This window comes from Bos javanicus, chromosome 7 (assembly GCF_032452875.1).
Source record: "Bos javanicus breed banteng chromosome 7, ARS-OSU_banteng_1.0, whole genome shotgun sequence".
Lineage (NCBI taxonomy): Eukaryota > Metazoa > Chordata > Mammalia > Artiodactyla > Bovidae > Bos > Bos javanicus.
In genome coordinates, this window is record NC_083874.1 from 59392453 (window position 1) to 59417501 (window position 25049).

Genomic DNA, 25049 nt, shown 5'->3' on the forward strand with positions numbered 1-25049 from the left:
CCAATATATAAACTCTGCTCCCATTCCACATTCAGAAGTCTTAACTTTTAAGACTTAACTAGTTAAGTTTTAAAACTTTAGCCAAAAGGTAAGGACTGTAAGTTGTTGGAGCTGGGGGAGCACAGCATATGGGTATACCCCTATATCTGCTTCTGCAGTATTTAGTAATTTTTTCCAAAGTCTAGTTTGTTTCCAGTCAGGTTTGCCAGGAGATAAGCAGGTAAGTAAGTGGTTTAGCTGAGAATTATTTTGATGAAGAAATACTCAAGATGTACATATGTATACAGTTTCATTAATATTTATTTGTATGCCAAGGCATTGAATTTGGTAGGGGTAAAGCACATTTCTTAATTATAGTTCTGTTTATATTTCTGATCTTATTTTTAAATACTCTCTGCTGCCTTTATTAAGTTGTATATAGCTGTCAATGAATAATAATACATTTTATTTTCTCTAAGTCTCACTCAATTTTAAAATTTTTACATCAACACCCAGCACAAAGTACCTTTTTATATACTAAGTAGAGTTGATTAAATCATGTGGAGTTAAACTAACAAAAGCAAGCTTTCGTAAGATAAATATGAGACCTTACTTATGTACTGTTATCAGTCATAAACTCAAAGTATATGAGTTTTATTTGAAGATTTTATTATGCTTTGCAAACATTAGTTCGGCCATGATGAAAATACTTTTCCCAGCTTGAATTTTAAATGCTTTTTATCTTTTTTAATACATAACATGGATTTACCATTTTAATCATTTTGTAGTATATAGCTTATTAGCATTAGGTATATTCACATTGTTACGCATCCATCACCACCATCCAGCTCAACTTTTTCATCGTCCCACATTGAAAGTCTGTGCCTGTTAAACAGAAGCACCTCATTAGGACACTCTTTGTTGTATGGTTTTTCATATTTGTAAAGTCAGATCTACATGTTTAGTTTTGTGATATCTTTATTTTTATGCTGTGGAAAGCCTTCCGTACACCTGGCTCAGATAATTGTTCACATCTTCTCATTCTTTTATTCATGTATTTGTTTATTTTAGTTTAAATCTTTATTATAATCTTTGGGAACTGTTTTTTAATTACAAATTGTCACCTAATTGTCTCAGCACTACTTATTGACATCCATCCTCATCATTTTTTTGAAATACTCTTTTATCATGTACTTTGCCTCTGTTGCAGTTTACCTCTTGGCATGAGGTCCTATTCCAGTGTTCTGTCCTCTTTCATACTCTTTGCAAAATTTCCTTGGTTAGTCATGCATTTATCACTTATTTTTATAGTTTTATAATTTGTCAAGTTGCAGAAACAAACATTCCTATGTTTTGTTTGTAATTCCTTTACATTGATGGACAAAAGATAATGATCAGTTTTTGAGTCTTCCTATTTAGGGACTATTTTTGTCTCCTGTGCCTTGGTAAAGTTTTAAGAGTTGTTACTGTTTTTGGCGGGGGTGGCGGGGGGTGTTGCCTGTGTTTTTAATATGGGTCCTTCACATTAACCATCTTAGGGGAGGGGGTTTGACTTCTTTGCCTTATGTTCTGTTATTCCCTTTGCCACTTTCTTCTGACTTGTTTCGTGACTAGAACTTTTTCTTAGGTTAAATAATTTACTAGAATTAAATTATATAGTGCTTTTTACTTTTTAGGTAAATTATATCTATTGTCTTATTGATTTTTTTAAATTCCAATTTGGGAAGACTTATAATGTCTATATTTAATGTGTATAATGTATATGGTAGGTAAATTACTTTTTAATATTTTTAAACACAATACAAATGTTCATTTTCTTTCAATAACAGCTTTTCTGGGAAAATTTCAAACTGCTGATTTTTAAATTATCCATATCTCTTTTGGGAAGAACAAGTTATGTGGGTGACTTTCAGTTTGCTATTTGTAATCTAGCATTTTTTTTTATATCTGTTGGCCATTCTGCTTTAAAAGTTTTAAGGAGAAAAGTCCAAACCAGTAAAGGAACAAACATGACTGAGTGTTACAGATATTTTTAAAATCACTTCAAAGAAAATATTTGAGTTTTTAATTTGGTTTTTTATTTATGGCCCTATGTAGTGTTAAAACCATGTTAGAAGTAGTATTTGTCGTGTGATTTCCTATATTAGGAATAAATGCCTGTAAGTTGTTCTTTTTCTCCTCATTGTATAATGCTTTATAAAATAAATATCATAAAAATAACTAACTGGATTGTCAAAGAATGGCATTTAAGATGAGTATGATACGGTTCTCATGAATACTAACCTCTTCCTTAACACCCATAACCGCATTGGTCTGCTTTTCTGTGCTTCTGTAGCATCTCAACTAATGTCGATTACACTGTGTATTGTAATTCCGTGTTTTACTGTCTATTTTTCCAATAGACTATGAGCTCCAAGAGGGCAGGGACAGTGCCTGCTTGCTCACCATAATATTCCCAGCTTCTAGCACATGTCTTACATGGTATGGGTCTTGAGTGAATAATTGTGAACTTAATAAGTGGTAGGAGCCATCATCTGAGGTATGTTGATGCTGGTGGATGTATAAAATCACTAAAGATTGTCCCTAAACAAAGAAGGAGGCATAAGGAAAAAGCACAATGAACTCTGTTTTCTTTTTACATTGGGAAGCATTTGTTTTTCAAAATTATCTACATATAAAATGTGACTTAGTTTTATAATTTTTCTTAGAAAACAAACTGCCAATTTGGGTACTCAGGAGAATAGGAAATTTAACTTTGAGCACTATATTCTGATCAGTTGAAGAGTAGGGGAGGGAAACAATCCATGACGGTGAGAGGCTGAAGACTGGAGCATGAAAGGAGAGTGCTGATAGAAGAGCCTTATTTGGACGCTGTGATGAAGGAGTGAAAGCAACCCTGTTTTGCTTTTGTGGTGCTGGGAGAGGGAACCAGGACTTACTATTGGTTGAAACAGGTGTGTGAAACTTGGCTGTTGTATGAAATGGTGCTGCTGTTAGATTCCCTGTCAGTGAAGATGATTAGATTATTCATGCAGCTCCTTCAGGAGTTCTGTGTAAGTCGGCCTTCAGTGTATCAGTAGTTTTCTTTTCCAGAAACCCAGGGTTTTTTGCTTGGGTTCAAAGTCCTTGGAGGAAGTTTGATAGGTAAAAACTCTTGGACTCCCTTCTAGGCTTCAACCAAAGTAGCTGTCTTCAGTTGTTTTGCGTAATATTTCACAAAGATTTTGAGTGGTAGAGGGAAGAGTTCTGGTATATTGAAAAGAGAAGAAAACCACTTGAACTGGTTGTATAGAGTTCCTATATAACCCCAGGCCTTTGGGAATTTTCGGTATTTGTACCTTGTTTCCCTTTCTTTGTGGTCTTTCAGGTTAGAAGTGAGAGAGTTACCAAGTGGAATGTTTATAATCTAGTAGTAGTATGCAATATGGTGGGATTTAATTAATTAATGTCAACCTTCATTCAGTATATGCTCTGCTACAGAATGACTCTAAATGAAGACAGTGATTTAGTGTCTTGTCTTGGAAAATATATGTGCTTGTTAAGTTTTTGAGATGAATTTCGAACTTGTACTTAAATAATATCAACATGATATTTGATGATTATATAACGAAACAATAATGTTTTAGAACAATACTAGTAAATGAATTAGAGCCTTACTAGGCAGGGTTTGAAAGTGAAAGTGAAGCATTGGAGAAGGAAATGGCAACCCACTCCAATGTTCTTGCCTGGAGAATCCCAGGGATGGGGGAGCCTGGTGGGCTGCCATCTATGGGGTTGCACAGAGTCGGACACAACTGAAGCAACTTAGCAGCAGCAGCAGGCAGGCTTTGGCAGATGAGTAATTGCAGGTTTTCTAGCACAGTCGTAAATACCTTGGTAAACTGTTTTCTTTTTCCATGTCTGAGTTTACTTATTTGTAAAGCAAGGTGAATAATCTATCTCAGAGGGCTGTTAACAGGATTAAATTAGTTAATGTAAGTAAAACCCTGAGAAAAGTGCCTGACACACAGTAAGCGCTCAGTAAATATTTTCTATTATTGTTGCTCCATTGATGTATCTCTGATGCTGTCAGTCATTCGGTGAATGCTGATTGCCATTTCATTCAATAAATGTTCATTTTAGCTCATCGTTAGCAGCTGACGTTGATACGAAGATGAAATAAGACAATGTTGTTGTCTTCAAGGAGCTTTTAGTTTAAATGGAGACATAAAACCTATACAGGGAATTATAGAACCAGATGTTTGGGGATCCAGGTGACTTATTAGAGCAGGTAGCATTTAAGCTGGACCTTTCAGGGATGGATAGTATTTCATAAATTGAAGTCAGGAAAGGTGGGCAGGAAAAGCTAAAATGATCAGTGACTTCAGAGCCATTGGCAATAGGAGATGACTAGGATATGGTATGGGGTAAAATTGAGAAAGGTTGGGGCTAAAGTATAGCTCCAAATGTCAGGCATCAATATGTATTCCCTAAGCAGCAGTCAATGATTTAAAATTGTTTAGCAGGAAATCAGTGAGTTTAATCTTACCAGTAGTATTTAGGATGGGTTGAGTGTCTAGAGACGAGAATGTTGATTAGACTGTTGGAATGGCCCAGGTGTGAAGAGCACGGTGTATATTTGATGTTGGTATGTTTGAGACAGTGGAAGGTTATCTTATTTTGGAAGTCATTTGGAAATGGCAGTCTGTTTGTATTCCTTTGAGAATCAAGTAGTAGAATTGAGAGTTGCCTTAATGGAGTTTATACCTATGTATTTGAATGTGCTCTCTTTGAAGGAAAGACAACAAAGCTAAAACTTTAATTTCCTCTCACCTTTTTTAGAAGTTGCCAAAACAAAGCCACGTCATGCCATGAAGCGGAAGCGGACAGCGGATAAGTCCACCAGTACCAGTGATCCTGTGATTGAGGATGACCATGTGCAGGTGAAGGGGAACACCTTCACTCACCTTTCAGTCCTGCCAAGTCCTGAATAAAGTGTCCGTCTTTACATATTTTCTTTGCCCTATAGAGAAGAGATTGGTAGTAGTTGCTTCTCAGTTGTGCCAGTGAAAACATTTTAGTTTTGTTTTTTTAAAGAAAAAGTACATACTCTAGAAGGTACATCTTTTAAAATTTTTTCCTTGTAGGTCCTTGTATTAAAATCCAAAAATCTTGTTGGAGTCACTATGACCAACTGTGGAATCACAGATCTAGTGCTGAAAGACTGTCCCAAGATGATGTTCATCCATGGTATGTACTTAGGCCCATGTCATACTACAGCATCTGACTGAGCTTCAAGGATTAAAGTCTCATAAATGCTATGATAACATTACTGTATTGCTTTTTCAAAAGAATCAGTTAGATTTTTCTAATTCTGTCCTCATTCTGTAGTTCTCAACTCTGTAGTATTTGCAAGGGGTCCTGTGTGGAGACTTAGTTTCTCTTTTAATATAGACTCTCCTCCAGTTTCCTCCTCAAGATAATTGCAACTTGATCTGACAGAGGTTAAGTCAACAGCATTTTTGGGCTTTGGAGTCAAATAGGCCTCACCTTGAATCCTTCTTTGCTATTTTCTAGCTGTGGTGTTGGACATGTCTTTACGTGTGTGTTTACAGAGGGAGTGGTGACTGGGCCTTAAGTGCTTGACTGCTCTGGATGTGATACCATCAATCATAACCTCAGTTCGAGGCACATCACCCTTAGTCCAGGCCCTACTTTTCTTTCCAGTCCCATCTCTCCCTCACTGCCAGTCCCTTTGGCTCCCATTACCTCTGGTTGTGTATTTAATATAGATCCTTCCAGTACATTTCTCATGTCTTTTTAATATACATATTTATCTCTGAGCAAATAAGTGAGTTATTAAAAGTTTAAAATTTTTAAATTGAAAATGTATGAGTTAAAAGCTTCAGATACATAGTATGCCTCGTGCATTATCTGTTTATTTTTCCATTATACTCAAAATTGTTTTTGATACTATCCATGAAAAATCATCAAGAACTGACTTGTTTCTTGCTTTGTGCAACTTATGTATTCTGCATTGATTTTTTTCGGTCTGTAAAGTGTACATAATTATACTTTATAAAGCATTTGCCAAGGTTTAATGGAGTGATTGATACATGCTTACATATATGTATATGATATGTGAGATTAAAAAAAAGGAAGGGGGTATTTTTCTGAAATTGGTATCTTACTGTAGTTAAATGTGTCACATTTACTTTTCTCTATAACCTCGGATTCATTTTGATATTTGGCAAAACTAATACAATTATGTAAAGTTTAAAAATAAAATTAAAAAAAAAATGGGAAGAATATTTAATCATGTTTCAGAGCAGCACTTTAAGTAGTACTTTCTGCAGTGATGGAATATTCTGTATCTCTATTGTTTTATATGTAACCACTGGCTACTTGTGACTTTTGAACATTTGAACTGTGACTAGTGTCTGAAGAACTAAATTGTTTTATTACATTGTAGTTAATTTAAATTTAAATAGCTCCAGGTATCTCGTGACTACCATACTGGACTGTACAACTTTAGACCAAAGTATCCAAATATTTCTGAGTTTTTTTTTTTTTTTAAAGGTTCTGGTTTTATACTGTGATAAGAATTGAAATCAACACTGCTTATTCCCTATGGGCAAATGAAAGATAACATGTGAACCATTACTCATAAAGTTGTATAGGTCAATAGTTGCTATCATTCATCCTCTTCAATAAACATTTCCTAAACAATTCCTGTATTTAAGCAAGTCATTCTCTGAGACTTGAATTTCTTGTCAGTAACATCTTAGATAGGAAAAGGTACCTTCACCTCCCTTCTAGCATGAGGGTGACAGTCCTCCTTTGAATGGGACAGAATCATATTTTCAAGTTATTTTGATGACAGTCACTTGTCCTGTATAATAATACTTGGCCTGTGTTAAATATGTTTTTATCTGCAGTATTTTATGCTAATGAAAGATGTGCCAGTCCTCCAAAGAGGATTCCAAATAGGCTATATTCGTTGCTCTGTTATTTTGTATGAATTATTTGTAGATCTTACCTTTGTTTTCATTTTGTAGCTACAAGATGCAGGGTACTGAAACATTTAAAAGTAGAAAATGCACCAATCGTAAACCGATTTGATTATGCACAGTGCAAGAAACTGAATATGGATCAGGTACTAGACCAGATACTAAGGATGCCTCCTGAGAGAAACCGTATCATATACCTACGCCCCATGCAGCAGGTAACGAGCTCTGCTTCTTTTTGGTGATGACATATTGCACTCATCCTTTTTTTAGTCTTCAGCCTTTTTAAAATTGGCTTTTATTCATTTGCTGAATCCACAGTAATGTTTCTTTGGATTCTCTAGTTTTTTAACCAACCTAGACTATCTTGCAGTTTTCTGCATCAGGGCTTCTCTAATAGATCATTGTGAGGCTTTTAGCAAGTTATATGATGAAGAGAGTTGTTTTTCAACAAGTTTTTATACTTACTAAAAGTTGCCTGTGATAAAGAGCAGACTCTGGTTTCAGACTTCCTGGTTCCAGCTCTGGTTCACTGATCTGTAGCAGATTGCTTGACTTCTGTGTTTTAGTTTCTTCATCTCTAAAATTAGAAGAATAAAAACCTGCAGTTCCTGTAATGGTTAAATTAATACATGTTAAGTGCTAGCATAGTTTCTGGCATATACCAAACAATCAAATGATAGTTGCTGTTATTACCATTATCATTATTAAGAGTAAACATTTTATAGTATCCATATGAGATGATGGCTGTTAGCTGAACCTTTTGTGGTAAAATTTCACAATGTATATATTACTAAATCATCATGCTATATACCTTAAGTGTATACAGTGATGTGTGTCAATTATTTCTCAGTAAAACTGGGGGAAAAAGAGTAGCATTACATGTAAAACTGCTTGATGTCAAAAGAACGTTTAAAGGAAATAGTAACCTTTAAACAATCAGTGTTTTCAGTCAGTGTTTGAACCTGGCCTGAAAAGAGTCATTTCAGTACACAGATTGCTTGTTGAGTGTTTATAATTTGCTGGGGCCGAAAAATACCCAGATCATCATCCTTCCCTTGAGAAATTTGCCTTTCCATGAAGGAGGTAGACATGGATGTCATTAAGATGGCAAAGTGGGATTTCATAAGTATAATAGGGATGCAGTGTGAACAAAAGCTACAAGGAAGCAAGGAAATGTGTTCTGTCTTTAGGAATGGACAGTAGTCCAGTTAGAATGAGGTGTATGGTTCTACACTCACAGTTCTATAATATATTGTCTTTAAACCTCTAAAGGACATACTCAGAAGTGAATTGCTGGGATCAGTTACCTAAATCCAGATTCTCTGGTTTAATGTGCGTTTATACAACAGTGAGATGTAAATTGTTGAGCTTGCTAGACAGATGAATTTGCTTAGCCTTATTCCTAGCATGGCAAGTTGTGTTCAGGGCAGAATGTGACTATTTGATTTTCAAATCAGCCAAAGATTCAAAAACTGAGGTCCCAAGGAAAGATTGTTCAAGCCGAGGAGATAGATTGCTAAGGCATTCTCTTCCTTGGTTCCAAATCCTCTCTGGTATTTTCCACAGGTGGACACACTAACATTGGAGCAAAAGCTGTTTAGTGGTCCCTACCCCTATCATATCTGTATTATCCATGAATTCAGTAACCCTCCCAATGTCCGGAACAAGGTGCGCATTCGCAGCTGGATGGACACAATAGCAAACATTAACCAGTAAGTAATCTGCAGCCCTGACAGCCTTCTGTATCATTCTGTGGAGCAAGGACACCCAGAAACAAATTCTAATTGTTTTTTATTTTAAATGATTTCATCCAGGCTTTTCAGGCACTGACACACATGAAATATGTGAAAATAATACGGGAAATAAGACTTAAAACTAAAATGCATACATGTGTGTTTGTAACATTTTATTTCCAAGCTTAAAAACCACAAGAACAGGCTGTGCATGTACCTTTAGTTTCACGCCTTTAGCCTACAGCATGTTTGGTTGGTTGTGGTGGTTTAGTCGCTAAGTCGTGTCCAACTCTTGAGACCCCATGGACTGTAGCCTGCCAGGCTCCTCTGTCTACGGGATTCTCCAGGCAAGAATACTGGAGTGGGTTGCCATTTCCTTCTCCAGGGGATCTTCCTGACCCAGGTGTCAAACCCAGGTCTCCTGCATTGTAGGCAGACTCTTTAACAACTGAGCTACAAGGGAAGCCCCACAACATGTTTAAAAGAGGTCAAATTAAAGATCTTAAAAAACTCGCATTTAAAAACAAAAAAAAATGATTTATTTTTGGCTCCACTAGGTCTTTGTTGCTGTGCATGGGCTTTCTCTAGTTGCAGTGAGCAGGGGCTACCCTTCACTGTGGTGCACAGCCTTCTTCTAAGGGTGGCTTCTTTCGCTCTGGAGCACGGGCTCCAGAGCATGTCGGCTCCAGTAGTTGGGGCCCACCAGCTTGGTTGCCTTATGATATGTGGAATCTTCTTGGAACAGGGATTGAACCCGTGTCTTCTGCATTAGCAGACGGATTCTTAACCACTAGACTGCCAACCCACTCCAGTATTCTTGCCTGGAAAATCCTATAGACAGAGGAGCCTGATGGGTTACTGTCCATGGGGTAGCAAACAGACACAACTTAGCAACTTAGCATGGACCACCAGGCAAGTCCAAAACTGTGATGTTTTATATCATCAGAATATATCCATCAGTCTTTATGCATTTGTTATTTTAATATTTTGTTTGAGGTCTTCATTAGAATCGAGGCAAGACACATTTTGATATTCCCTTTCTAACTTATATCCCAACTTTTTTTTCAGTTTTATAGTTTTTTAATTTTTCTTGTTGCCTCCAGAGAGCTCATTAAGTATGAATTCTTCCCTGAAGCCACACGAAGTGAAGATGACTTAAAGAAGTACCCTAAGTATCCCTGGGGTAGAGAAATCTATACATTAGAAGGTGAGCATTTGTTTGTAAATGGTTGGAAAGCTAAATAGCTGTTAACTAACTAGATGGAGAGACATGTCTTAGGGAAGATAGGAGTAGGAGCCTTACAGTTTGTCAAAATAATGGGAATATTAAATATCTGCAGGTAGCAGGGCTGAGATAAATATTGCTCTCCCTGTATGAGTCTTTGCCATCTCTAAAATAATCAACAGTATTGAAACAAAAAGTAAAAGAAATTGGAACTTGATACAGCGTGAGTTGCAGTGACTTGAGGGAACCTGTGTTAGCCTCTTTATTTGTGTATAAACATATACACACACACATAAAGGGAGAGAAACTGAGGCTTAATGAAAGCCAAGGATGATCAAAATCACATGACCAAGTAGTAGCAGAGCTAGAATTGGAATCCATAGCTCTGGTGCTGCTTTCGAAATGCACAGCATTTGGCCCTATCCTTACTTCCCCACCAGTAGCACTGTTGATCTGTCTTCTTCTAGGTGTTGTGGATGGAGCACCGTATTCCATGATTTCAGACTTCCCTTGGTTGAGATCACTACGGGCAGCAGAACCTAACAGCTTTGCCAGATACGATTTTGAGGATGATGAAGAAAGTAATTATGACCTGACTTGATTTTTATTCTCTAGTTTGAGAGTTAGATCCTGAGTATTTTGTTTGCGTTATAAGCAGTGCAGCTTTTAATCACTTCCCATATGAATGTTTTTGCTTTTTATTATTATTTGGTTCTCCCCTTGCTCAAAAAACAGAATAGCTCTAAATGTGTACAATAGGGAATCATTGACTTAACTAGGGATGTGTAGGAAGGAGCCCTTCAGACAGATTTTCCTGCCTAGTTTTTTTGTTTTTTTTTTTTAACCTAAATGTTGATGATCTTGTTACTCTTTTATTAAAGAATTGGTCAATTATATTGTTTCAAAATTGTTCCACTTATACTAATTATTCTGCTAATTATGAGCTGCTGCTTGTTGGGTAGCTTGTGGGAACTTAACAGTTTAGGTGTAGATTTTGGAGGAAATAGATTTCATAAACTAAATGTACATATTTAGTTTATGTACATATTTTACGTCTCTGGTGCATTTTCTCCTTGGGCCTTTAACCATATGCACTGTTTTTGGCATCAAAAATAGTATTATAACCACACTGATGGGAACCTATTCCATGAGCTAAACATACATCAGTACGCTGCATGAGAGTATACAGGCATATCTCATGGACCAGCTTAATCAGAGTAGCTTCCCAAATGATTTTGATAATCTTGTTTCCCCTTTGCTTTCTACTTTCCAAGGCACCATCTATGCTCCTCGAAGGAAAGGGCAGCTGTCTGCAGACATCTGTATGGAAACAATAGGAGAGGAAATTTCAGAGATGCGTCAGATGAAGAAGGGTGTGTTTCAGCGAGTAGTGGCGATCTTTATCCACTATTGTGACGTCAATGGAGAGCCTGTTGAAGATGACTACATTTAACTGGCCCTCTTCTCTCTAGCTGGCCTGGGAGTGCTGCTGGGGCCGTCCAGCTGCCAACAAGCCCCACAGAGACTTGGGGGTGTTCAATTGGGAGGCCTGGGCTCATTTTGGTGTATAGAAAATGTATCAGGAACATTGAAGTTGTATACAAAGATTTGTACATAGAGGAGATATACAAAGATACTTCCTAAGTACCAGCTTTATATCATATGTTTATACAATTTAATTTAAAAGTTCATTTTAATGAAGGCAGGTAATTGGAAAGAGTTCATTTTGTTCATTTTTCCAGACTTAGTTCATAAAGTATCACTTTTTGGCTGAGCCCCCATTTACTATATTCTTAATAATCACTGTCATCCCCTTAAATCTGTGCCTTTTTCTTCTCGAGCAAAGCTGTTTGAGTAAATCTGTTGAAGAGTCTTTTTGTCTTGTGCTCTTTTGTGTTTATTAAAACTCCAGCTAAACCTTATAGTCAGAGGCGGCTATATGTTTCTGTACAAAGTTGTGGTTCTTTTTTCTCTTGGTATTATAGTTGCCGTATTTCTTAAAATGAAGTTAAAAAAAGACTCATGAGTTTGAGGGGGAAATGGAAAAGTTTCCAAAGCATTTCTAGTTATTTATTTCCATATTCAGTTGTGTATATGCTTTATCTTGAATATAAAAATAAAAGCTTATTAAAACTTTTTTTCTTGCCTTGGAACTGAATCGCTCATTTTAAAGAAGAGGAGCAAATACTATACAGCAAAGGAATGTGTAGAGTTGTGTCTAAGTAACATTTTAGTGTAATCCAATTTCTGATCGCTTTTTTAAAAGTTCTGTGGCTGCAAAATGTTGAACTCACAGACCTCTTTTTGATAGAACACAGAGCAGCAGAATTTCCCCAGATGCCTTGTCTTCGGGAAATATCCTTTCTTGAGGAGAGAAATTTACCTGATACACAGCAGTGATAAATGCAGTAGTATCACAGTGTCCAGGATGAAGGCAAAAAAAGCTTTAGAGCAACACCTGCATTTGGGTGCTGGCTTTGCCAGTTTCTAGCTGAGTAACCGCAACAAACTACATAAACTGAAGGTCTGTGGGAGTATTTTATAATCTCTTTCCAAATAGAATACGTAATTACAGTCTGTATGAGGTGTTAAGTGTCCAACCCCTTCATTTACAGGGGATTAATTGAAGCCTAGAGGGAAAATGGCTTCCCATGGTCAGGGGCGGATTAAGGTCAAGCTGGACAAGAATTCTAGTGTCTGATTCCTACCAGGCTGCCTCTGTCTTCATCATTAATACTTAAAGACAAGGTGTTGGCAAGTATTTACTAACACTGTTAAATCAGTTTCTCAAGACTGTAATTAAATTTGCCTATTTATATTACAAGAATGGTGTGGCATTCAGTCATCTCTTCATTACCTTGTTTTTAACTCATCTACCTCTCTTCTAAGAGTGTATTCCACTCTCCAGGTGAGACCTGTGACCACTAAAATGTGGGAAACAAATTACAGGACGTTCTAAAGATTTCAAAGTAATACAGAGCCCCCAACTCAGCCAAGACTCATCTAAACCTGTTTTTTCACTGTGACCATAACATGTGTATGTGTATGTTAGTTTCTCAGGCATTTCCAACTCTTTGCAACCATCTTGACTGTAGCCCGCCAGGCTCCTGTCCATGGAATTTCTCCAGGCAAGAATACTGGAGTGGGTACCATTCTCTTCTCTAGGGGATCTTCCTGACCCAGGGATCGAACCCAGGTCTCCTACATTGTAGGCGAATTCTTTTACTATCTAAGCAACCAGTGAAAGTTGCTCAGTCGTGTCTTGACTCTTTGCAACCCCATGGTCTATACAGTCCATGGAATTTTCCAGGCCAGAATACTGAATGGGTAGCCTTTCCTTTCTCCAGGGGATCTTCCAAACCCAGGAATCAAACCCAGGTCTCCCGCATTGTGGGTGGATTCTTGACCAGCTGAGCCACAAGGGAAGCCCCAAGAGCCACCAGGGAAGCATAAACATAACCAAATCTAAGTAATGCTTTTGGCTTAAAACTCAACATTCAGAAAACTTAAGATCATGGCATCTGGTCCCATCACTTCATGGCAAATAGATGGGGAAACAATGGAAACAGTGACAGACTTTATTTTGGGGGGCTCCAAAATCACAGCAGATGGTGACTGAAACCATGAAATTAAAAGACACTTGCTCAAAAGACACTTGCTCTTTGGAAGAAAAGTTACGACCAACCTAGACAGCATATTAAAAAGCAGAGACATTATTTTGCCAACAAATATTCATCTAGTCAAAGCTTTGGTTTTTCCAGTAGTCATGTATGGATGTGAGATTTGGAGTATAAAGAATAGCTGAGTGCTGAAGAATTAATGCTTTTTAACTGTGGCGTTGGAGAAGACTCTTGAGAGTGCCTTGGACTGCAGGATCCAACCAGTCCTTCCTAAAGGAAATCAGTCCTGAATATTCATTGGAAGGATTGATGCTGAAGCTGAAACTCCAATATTCTGGCCACCTGATGCAATGAACTGACTTCGTTTGCGAAGACCCTGATGCTAGGAAAGACTGAAGGCGGGAGGAGAAGGGTTCAACAGAAGATGAGACAGTTGGATGGCATCACCGACTCAGTGGACATGAGTTTGAGTAAGCTCCGGAAGCTGGTGATGGACAGGGAAGCCTGGCGTGCTGCAATCCATGGGGTCACAAAGAGTTGGACACGACTGAGGGACTGAACTGAAGTAAAATGCTTAGATTTAAAGCCACTAGAGGCCGCTGCTCTCTTAACTTTTGTTGGTTTACTGTTGTCTCAATGTCTCACCTGATCCACTCTTAGAACAAGCAGACGTACAGCAGGGAGCGCTTAAATCATTAAAGATCCCGACTGGAACAACTGAAAAATGAAACTTGGAAGATGCCTACCATCGAAGGCAAATTGTCTGTAGAATGAAAGGCTGGATAGTGATTGCCCTAAAGCAGCTGTCAGCACACTTTTTCTGTTCAGGGCCAGAGAGTAAATATTTTAGGTTCAACTATGACAACCACTCTGGTGGCTCAGTGGTAAAGAACTAGCCTGCTAATGCAGGATACCTGGGTTCAATCCCTGGGTTGGGAAGATCCCCTGGAGAAGGAAATGGCAACCCACTCCAGTGTTCTAGCCTGGAGAATCCCATGGACAGGATCCTGGCAGGCTACAATCCATGGGGTTGCAAAGAGTCAGAAACAACTTAGCAACTGAACGACAAACAATATGACAACCACTCAGTTTTGCTGTTGTGTGAAAACAGCCATAGAGGAAACCTCAAGGAACGGGTATGGCTGTGTTACAATACAACTTTATTTTTGGAAACAAATCTGAATTTCACATAATTTTCACAAAAGTGTCACAAAATACCTTGTTTTCCAATCACTTTAAACAGTAAAAACCAGTCTCGGTTTGCAGGCTGGAGGATTTAGTCCCTACGTTCTTTGCCTGTACCTACCTGCGATAGCAGAGTTGCCTGTTGATCCATTCAGTTGTGTGTAACCAGCTCTTGGTGCAGTGTCTGGCAGATATTTTAAAGACCTTAAGAAATGTTTCATGAACGAGTCGCCAGTCCAGGTTCGATGCACGATACTGGATGCTTGGGGCTGGTGCACTGGGACGACCCAGAGGGATGGTATGTGGAGGGAGGAGGGAGGAGGGTTGAGGATGGGAAACACATGTATACCTGTGGCGGATTCATTTCGATATTTGGCAAAACCAATACAATATTGTAAAGTTTAAAAATAAAATTTATTTAAAAAAAATTTTCATGGATGGATTACTGAATTAATGTCACTTTTAGAGAATCAGGCCAGGTGTGTGAGTCCTAACAATCTCCAAATAATAGCTGATGCCACAGTTCTTCCAGGAACTTCATATTGGAATCAAAAAACTCAGGCTCATATTCTGACTCCATCAGATGACTGCTGGGTGCTGTGGCTGGTCAAAACCCTTAGATTGGAGCTTCACTTTCCTCGTGTAGAAAGGACTAACACCCATGCCACACGGCAGATGTGAAGGTCCAGTGAGAGCTTTCAGTAAACTGGACAATGTGATGCAAGTGGAAGTAATGCTTCCACCATAATCCCCTTTATTGTGAAAGGGTTATCTTTTTTTTTTTTTTTAACCTAATCATACTATAACCTGTTCCTTAGACCAGATCCCAGGATGATAAGAAGCAGAGATAGAACTGGTGAGGCCATTATGAAGAAGCAATGATACCAAGAGGATATCCCTAGTGATTCAGTGTCTCCACCTGCCAATGCAGGAGACACAGGTTTGACCCCTGGGTTGGAAAGATCCCCTGGAGGAGGAAGTGGTAACCCACTCCAGTATTCTTGTCTGCGAAAATCCCACGGGCAGAGGAGCCTGGCAGGCTACAGTCCATGGGGTCATAAAAGAGTTTGATGCGACTTAGCGACTAAACAATAACAATATGATGAAAACATTTTTAAAATGTTTTACCAAGTGCTGACCATATATATCCTTATACCAACACTTTAAAATATGTATGATCATTAGTTCCCTACTTACTGCTGGGGAAACATGTTCAATAGGTTTAATATCTTGCTTACAAACAGACTGCTAAGAAGTGATGGAAGCAATCTGACTCTAAAGCCCATGCAACTGAGCAAAGTGGCTTAGTTCCTCAAAGGGAAGGAGACCACGCGAGGCCCATCTGAGACAGCCCCATCCCCACCCTCCACCCCCGCCCAGGGAAGATGCCTATCAGAGTTCCTGCTGCCACTTAAACCTGAAGCAATTTCTTGACCTTCATATGTTAGCACAGCCCCAGAAGAATAGAGGCTGCTGATTTTCTGATGCAGGCCTCAAACGCCCCACTCAGATGTGAGATGCAGTAAGAACATAAACAACACTGCAAACTAGACAATGTCTATCGTATGAGATACAGCAACTCAAAGATGAGGAATCACGTATTGCTGTGACATGAAGCTATACCTTAGCAAAGGTAAGTTGCAGTTATACACTGCATCATCTTATATATAACAACAAACCAAAACCATGCATTTGTATATGTACATTTTGACACATATAAATACACAGAATATGTTCTTAAATTATATAAGCCAGATGAGGAGGGCAGTAACTTCTTGGGAGGGGAGTGGAACTGAGTTGGTATCAAGTGGTATTTTGTGGTATCTTTATTATTTGATTATTTTTACTTACTAGATTTTTATTATTTTATTATTATTAGATGGGGATGGCATGCATAAATACATTATCTGTACAACCCATCATTTATGTAGTCTTAAACATAATTTGCATATTTAGAAATAAATGTTAAGAAGAGGAGGAAGAAAGCACTGAGCTAGGATGGAGTGACCTGGCATATTTTCAGCCCCCATTTCTGCCCCATTTATATGCTTATGCTGTGTTCTTGGGCAAATCAATTTCCGTGACAAAGTCTGCTTCCTTTTCTAGAAAATGAATCCCTTTCCCCAAGCTGCTGGGAGAGGCTCAGAGATCCCACTGTGAAAGTGCAGAGAAGCTGTAAAGGGCCTGTGGTGCTGAGCTAACGGGACGAATGGGAACCTGTCTGCGTGGTGTTTCAGGTTCCAGCTAGAAACGTGAGGAAGTCAAACTGCCTACCACTGGGGCCACTCCCGCTGTGGGGCCACCCCTGCTGATGGTCAGGAACAAGAGACTAATCTCTTTGGCTCACACACCTGATCCCCAAGGTCCATTGCTGGTTATTCAGTGACTCCCGGCTGTTGAATACTGAGAAGACAGACATCAGTAGGGAAAGGTCTTTCCTTCTGATTAATCTTCAGTCTGAATCCCTGCAATGTTTAAAGATGGAAATTGAGGCTCAGAAAGTGAATGGGAGCAGAAGATACAGCAAGTGCGTGGCAGAGTTTCACTCTGGAATAGACATGTCCCTAGCTGCTATCCAGGCCCCAGGCCTACAGGGAGGGACACTCTCAGGCAGCATAGGACAGGGGCCAGCCTCGGCTTGCTCACGGCTCTGTCCTGGAACAGGGCTCAACATGGGGATGTGAAGTCAGTCAGTCCCAACAAGGGACTGTGTCACACACATGTAGGGCCGTGGGGTTTAGAGTCAGACTGACTGCCAGCATTCCCACTCCAAATCCACAGTTCCCAGGTCTATCACCGTGGACTAGTCACCAGACCTCCCAGTGGAGGTGTGCTCATCTAGAAAGCAGGGCAAAATCTGGTACTTATCTTGTAAGGACTTTATGAGGGTTATAGATGATCCATGTAAAGCACTCACCACAGTGCCTAGCAGAAAGGAGCTCATTAGATGTTCCTTCTCGTATTATTGATACATTATATTATTATTATTATTATCATTTTATTATTACCTAAGACATGTTCTGGGGTGAGCTGAAAAAGAAATGGAAAGAAGAAACCTAATCTGAACCTAGTATAATGGTTAAGCAGAAAATATAAGCAGTTTCACTTCCCTTCCATGTTGCCAAACTGTAGGAATGCAGCTTGTCATGAAACCACATTAACTCAAAGTTTGGAAGCTCCTCTCGGGTAAGACCCCTTTCAACTCTTCTTAGCTTAAAGACACCTCATGGGAGGCGGGTGCCCTAACAGCTCTCTGGTACTCACTGTTTCCCCTTCAAACTGGGAAGCAGAGAGCAGGCTCTATTAAATCTTAATAACCTTGTTTTGTTTTCATTTATTTCTCTCTATGGCTGCTTTCTATTTATGGCAATACTGGTTTTCTATTTGGGGTACTGACAGAATGTTTCTTTCTAAAATAAATCTATGTAAAAAACTTGAATTGACTTAAATAAAAATATTAAATAAATTACAGGCAGGACACATGTTTGGTAAAAATCCTTGGGTGACACATGTTAGAACACTCAACAATCCTACCAGCTCAGAGACTTTCTGCATTTTGTAAATGAGATATGTGAGGCAAGCGCTGGTTAAGGAAGGCCCCAAGTGACACGGTGTCTCAAACTCGAGCCTTCACATCCATCCCTGATTTGTTTACATTCAAATCAAATATTCGGCCTCAGTTTTCTAGATTGAATGGAGAAGAGATTGCATGTTATGGCTAGAAGAAGTAAATGCAGTAGTCTTTTTCCCCCCACTCTAGACCAGCTATTACAGTAAGGATTTTAACCAGAGGAAACCAGAGTCATACAGAAAAAGAGAAAAGCAATATTGATCAAAGCAAACATCTCAAAGAGAGATAGAACACCAAAGAGAAAAACGGATAGACAACAAGGCACCAAAAAGACATTATTTTGTTTCTTACTTGAAGACAATAATGAAGGAATTTAGTTATAGCCACTCCCCAGCAGCCCACCCCCTTTCCCTCCCTCATCCACCCCATGCCCACCCCCCAACCCCCAGCTAGACAGCAATTTGCTACAGCACAGAGCAAGTTAGCAGCATGAAGAGGAAACGGTGAGATGAAAGGTGAAGTCTCAGAAAGGATTTTTTTGCAGACACATACTTGAGTGTTAACTGAAGTTGGCGTTTTATCATTTTTACTTCCTAGCTGCTGATCATAAGCTGGATGGGGAGTGTCAGGGCCTCTACCTGGACAGCCCTGTGGGCTGGAGAGTCAAGGTGCAGAGCAGCACAGGTGAACCCCCTTTATCCCAAGCATGGGGCGGTCTGGCTGTCAAGGCTAATCTGGCAGATGTGGCTGGGGTCGTGTGCCCTCCTCCCTGGGAGCATCCCTTAATGATGTTGCAGGCTTTCTGGATAAGGATGACCTCAGAGAAGACAGCAAAATACCTCTTCCTTGAAAAGCTCCAGTTCTTCTCCTTCTGACTCTTCCACACACATGCCATATTACCTAGATTCCCAGAAGCCAGAGATTTAAGTAATACCATGCCAGCAGCTGTCCAGATAGAGCAAGTGTGCCTCTGTTTTGTGAGGCTCCAATGTGAGCATTTGGTGTATCACCCACATCATCCCAGCCCTCCTCCAAAGAGACAGCAAAAGATGCTTGTGAGACTCTCTCTGCAAAAAGGACCATCTTCCTGACAATGGCAAGGGCTCCTGTTCCTGCAGTTACTGTTCTTTCCCTGACCCGGGGTGCATGTGACCTCTACAGACCCGACTCATGGGCTGGCCCACATAAGCATATCCAGAGAGTCCAGAAGATATGGACCCGTGACATGGTAGGGTCTCATTTTCCCATCTATGTTGTAATCTTTGGATCCCTGATGAGTTCAAGTTGCCACTTAATATGGGAGACCACCACTGAGAAATAATATTTTGCATAAGCAGATATGCTTGCTATGCTCCTGGGAAAAGAAACATTTCATAGGGAAAAAATCCTACTGTATTTGTGTATGCATGTATCACATATGTATTATATAGTAGAAATTATTTACTTTGGGAGGCATTAAAGTGTACCAGCTGCCTCAAAGCTAGGATTGTCTTAGTCTTTTCCTAAGAAGTCCTTTATCCTTTGAGGAGAACAAAGACCACATTTAGATAGCATGTGGAAAAGTCTGGACTCCCAAATTCACTTATTTCTGCCTTTTCCATGAAAAAGTGAAAATAAAGGACGTGCAATTCTGAGGAAGCATATTAACCCTCAGCACAGGGAGGTTCCCATCAACGGGGTGACCGTTCAGCCTAGTTTATGTGAGATTGAAAAGTTTCCTAGAATGTGGGGCTTTGGGTGCTAAAACCAGGGTGTAGTTCACCCAGGTCTTATGTTGCATCTGACCACCCTCCCCCAATCTGATGGGTCCTTCCCTTGTGGATGAAACGGCTGATAAGGAGGCAACTGTGGCTTCTGGGATCACTTAGGAAGGAAAGTGGGGACAACAGACAAGTAAAAGGGCAAGGAGAACTGGTGAGGTTAGGAACTTCTGGTGCTTCTTTATCTTGTAGTTCGCATTCTATACACTCCCAACTACCCGCCACGTTGCCCCTTCCCTAGGCATCCCCATAAGGACCAGCAATGAACACTCTCAGTGGGGTTTTTATCAGCAACCAAAAGAGAAGCAACTGAAAAACCACAGAGCCTCCAGCTGAGGGGATAATTCAGCCCAACGTAAAGTCGTTTGGTGTTGGCTTTGACATCAGGGAAGCATCTCCTTAGGAGCTTGGAGGAAATAGGATACCTAAAAAGATGTAGAAAATGGTATCCCAGGAACTTCACGGGAAGGAGGCCAATGAAGTTTCCCAAGAAAGTAAGCCCCTAAGAGGGGCTTATAGGAGCAACTGAGTTTCCCTCCCAAAATCCAAATTGTAGGACAATTCTCAGTCAACATTCTTGGTAAAGGTGTAAGTCCTTTTCCCACTGTCATGGAAGGGGAGTGAATCAAGATTTATTTCCAATGACTTCACAGCAAGTCTGCCAATGAGAAAATATCTTTAAACACACACACATATACATACACACATCAGACCAGCTGTAAAGAGGCCTTTTGACAATGGATCCAAACCAAAACCTAAGCACAGTTTCCAAAGTGTATCCCCAAGGGAAAAAAAAAAATAAGAAAGAAAAATGTTCATGTCTATGAACCAATAAACACTGATGCTTCACTTAAGAAAATTCAGTGCTTCTGGACAGACATCTTGGCACCGACATCAACCTACTTTCTTTGTGAGAGCCTTGATTAATTCACCCACCAATGCACATCCAGAAGAAGATGGCCAGAATGGAATTGTTGAGTTCAGAGAGAAGACTTTAAAAGGTGGCAGATCATGGTCTTCCAATATTTAAGAGCTCTCAGTGGAAGAAGGGGGCCAATTGCTTGGTCCCAGATGCAAGCTACAACAGAGACAAATTTGTGTCCCAACAAAGGAAAGAGCTTCCTTATAACTAAATCTTCTCCACAATAGAAGGAGCTGTGTTAGGAAGGAGTGAGCTCCTGTCCCTGGAGGTTTACAAGCAGAGCCTGACCAGCCTCCAGGATGCAATGGAGGACGCCGCTTCTGTGTTGGCTGGGAGCCTGCATCTGATGGCACCTGAAGCCTCTTCTCAGCTCTGAGGTCCTCCATGCTCGGCCCTTGGGTCCCATCCAACCCGGTCACCCACATGCCTTCCCTGGGCCCTCGGCCCCATGGCCCCATGCCTCACAGGTGGTGATGAGGATCAGGAGAAATGCCAGGGTGTCCTGTTCATGCAGACATGAATGGGAATGAATGGCTTAGTTGTGAGCCATGTCCTCAATCAGAAGCATGATTCCAGGGATTCCGGGTCATTGTGTATGGGCAGTTTCTCGAGTTCCTGGTGTCCACTGTGCAGAACTGTGTACCTAAGGAGGAAAAAAAGAAGGCTTGAGAATCTGACAGGCATTCTTCAAGTGTACCAAAGAGAGCATTCCCATCACTCTTGATGTCCTTTCCCTGCACGCTTCTGAGAGCTTGGCGAGGGCTGGGCAAGGGCTGGCACTTCAGCAAGAGGGAAGAGCATCTGAACTGCTCCTTTTAACTGAAGTCCCAGAGGAAAGGACAGATCCAGGGTTATATAGAGTGAGGGTAGAACTGGCATTGGTACTCAGATTTCTTTCCCTGCAACAAAACCTGGAGTTCTCGTGTTACTCATCAAAATGGACCCTATGTGCCACTTCAAGCAGTGTCTATTATAAATAGCTTAGCAGGGGTGGTTCTGGGTTCAGCAATACCCAAGTTCTGAACTGAGATTCATAAACCACTCAGAGCCTGAAAGACAATGTAGCTATACTTTTTAGTTGGATTTCTTCTGGTGACATTGGGGACAGTAACTCAATTAGATGGATCCAACAGCAAGTTGACTCCAAGCATCAGAGTGAACTTTACTATTTTACAAGTGTTTATTATTTTTCTGCAGTATCACACACTTGCACTCAATATGTTAATTGCATTTAAATCAGTCTCAATCACAAGTGGGTCTTGTCATCAGTAATCCAGTTTACAGCATCTGGCAGTGATTCTTTTTGACATTTCTACAGTTTAGAAGGACTATTACCTCTCATTCTCACAGCCAGTGTCAAGTCCATTCAATAAACACACACAAGTTACTTGGCATCATATGTTGACAACCAACTTGGTGGTGGTTTCTCAAGATTTATACTGATGCTTTCCTTTGAATTATATTAATTTATTGTTGACTTGTGTTGACTGGTTGGTATACAGCAGGTACCGTACTAAACTCTCTCCACTCTATATAATCTGCACAACAACCCCATGAAATAAGATTATCTCTATTTTTCATTTAAGCCAAATTACACATAGCCTCAGTGACTTGCCCAAAGGAGTACAAGTAATATGTGAAGATATAACCTATCAGACCTGGTCTATTTGATGCCAGCACCCATGTGCTTAACTGGTTCACACACAAGTCATGGACCAGCTATAAATTTAGAATATTGAGTCTCAACAGAAACAACCTGGAGGCACTTTTGCTTGTCATGGCAGGGGTGATGCTAATGGTATCTAGTGGGTAGAGATCAAAAATGCTGCTAAATATTGTTCGGTGCACAGAATCTACTCCCACAACAAAGAATTAACTGGCCCAAAATGTCCATGGTGCCCTGATCTAGAGTAAAATGTCCTCCTAGCTGGACAGAAGCAGGTGTTAGCTGAGGAACACAACATGAAGGGCATGAGTCTGCTCGGTGACAGAACTGTCACTGCAGATGGTGCTAACGGAGAGGTGAGCAGCAGAGCTGTGACCTGAAGAGCCACAAGCACCTGCTAGGTGAGTGCTGAGGAGAAAAACGAAGTGGAAAGAGTTATAGAGAGGGTTGGACCACACAGTCTTCATGAGGGTGGCCAGGACAGGTCCCAGTGAGATATGTGAGTAAAGGCTTTAGGGTGGTCAGCATTCCAGCTATAGAGTCCTAATCTCTCTGCCTCAACACCACTCTTCTAAGCTTGGCTTTGTGGTTCTGCAAATCAAATGCTGGCTTGTGAGCTGGCTCCTCCCATGCTCCTCCAGCAGAGGGCTGGAGGCCTGGATGGAAGAGAAGAGCCTCACTCCTCCTGTGAGCTTCCTACCCACTCCTGCTTCTCGTGAGCATCACCCACCCATGCTTCCTCAGCAGCAGCGCTGCCTTGTAGCAGCAGCGGAAAGTCTTGTTTAGTCTTTCCAACTCTTACATAACCAGCTTCATAACAGCCCCTCAGAGATAGCACCTCCTTTTCCTCAGAGGTCCAAGTTTCTGCTCTGTGGGATATAAGTTTCTACGTGTTTTTTTTTGGGGGGGGGGGAGGGGGGGAGGTGGTTACTCCTTTTGTTCTCTCAGCCCTAGAGGGAGCAGTTGCTTCTTACAGTTGCTACCTATTAAAATATTGTTTAAATAGCTGGTGTGGTTTCTGTCTTCTGACTAAATTCTATGAAATATAATGAAGAATGGAGACAGGTGCATATCAGGGAGAAAAACATTCCAGGTAGAGAGAACAGCAGGTTCAAAGGTCCTGAGGTTAGATTCTGTCTGGAAGGTCTGAAGAAAAGCAAAAATGCTGGGTACCAAGGCAGAAAGAGTGAGGGGAAGAGTGGAAGGAGTTGAGAGTTGAGGTCAGTGAGGTAGCTGGGGCCAGAGTGGAGGTGGGAGGGCCAGGGCTTGCAGATTCCTGCAAAGCTTTGACTTTTACTACATGTGAGAGGTTTGAGCAGTCCCCTGACATAATCTGAATGACTTCTTAGCTGGCTCTCTCTGGTTGCTTTATGGAGAGTATAGATGGAATGGAGTTGACCATGAGCACAGGGATTCAGGGGGTTACAGCAATAATCTGAGTGAGAGAGTAGTTTGCTATTATACTTAATTCTACAAGAAGATCCAGCCTCTACAACTGTTCTCAGACTCTGTATGTGTGCTGGTGTTTCCCTGGCCTTGTCTCACCAACTACAGGCTGTGTTATGCAGCACAGTGATAAAAACTGTGACTTGAGTTAGCAGACCTTTTCCCAAACCAGGCTCTACCACTTACCAGCTTTGTGATATTTAGCAAGTTGTTCAATGTCACTATGCCTCATTTTCCTCCAGTGTGACAGAGTGACAGAGACACCTCACAGTCCTGGTGTATGGACCAAATTACATCATGCATGAAAAACAGGAGCACAGAGTCTGACACAAAACAAAATCTCAAAATATTGAAGCTAAATTATTCTATTTACTTCTTTCCCTCAATATCTCATTTAGATGTGAGTATATAATAATGACAATAATTATATATGCACAGCATATATAATTTAGGCTTAAAAATATTTTCCTCCTTTATTTCCTTTACAGGCAAAACTTAAAAGAACTCAAGATATTGAAGGCTCCCAGATCTTGTTCTTTCTCCCTTATCAGAAACACAAGCTCTCATTTGGCAAGCATGGGCACCAAAGCAGCACTAATTGATTTTCCCACCCATGACCTCATAAGTAGCTTTTCAGGCCAGGCAAGGTAGGCAATAAGACAAACATTATATGGAGAAAAAAGTGAAACTTTGTGCATCCGAGTGAGTAATGAGCATTGTGGTAAGTGAGTGGCAGAGCCTGACCAGGATCACAGTCAGATGCCCACCTTTTCGCTCAAATTCACATCCACTGAGTCGGTGATGCTATCCAACCATCTCATCCTTTGTCGTCCCCTTCTCCTCCTGCCTTCAATCTTTCCCAGCCGCAGGGTCTTTTTCAATGAGTTGGCTCCTCGCATCAGGTGGCCAAAGTATTGGAGCTTCAGCATCAGTCCTTCCAATGAATATTCAGG

General features: G+C 40.3%; 2 protein-coding genes across 16 annotated transcripts in view; one reads left to right on the forward strand and one right to left on the reverse strand.

Annotated features, from left to right (window-relative positions):
* FBXO38 (F-box protein 38) overlaps positions 1-12064 on the forward strand; it is a 65067-nt gene extending 53003 nt beyond the window's left edge. For all 14 annotated transcript variants that reach the window (XM_061423937.1, XM_061423943.1, XM_061423944.1 and 11 more), the window contains 7 exons: positions 4801-4901; positions 5106-5208; positions 7017-7183; positions 8535-8680; positions 9805-9908; positions 10394-10507; positions 11201-12064. In XM_061423937.1, coding sequence (XP_061279921.1) covers positions 4801-4901; positions 5106-5208; positions 7017-7183; positions 8535-8680; positions 9805-9908; positions 10394-10507; positions 11201-11379 — 914 coding nt within the window. In that variant the 3' untranslated portion in view covers positions 11380-12064. The remainder of the gene's footprint in view (positions 1-4800; positions 4902-5105; positions 5209-7016; positions 7184-8534; positions 8681-9804; positions 9909-10393; positions 10508-11200) is intronic.
* Positions 12065-14632: 2568 nt separating this feature from the next.
* Positions 14633-25049, reverse strand: part of HTR4 (5-hydroxytryptamine receptor 4) — a 218431-nt gene continuing 208014 nt past the window's right edge. For both annotated transcript variants that reach the window (XM_061423961.1, XM_061423964.1), the window contains one exon: positions 14633-21627. In XM_061423961.1, the coding sequence (XP_061279945.1) occupies positions 21543-21627 (85 nt within the window). In that variant the 3' untranslated portion in view covers positions 14633-21542. The remainder of the gene's footprint in view (positions 21628-25049) is intronic.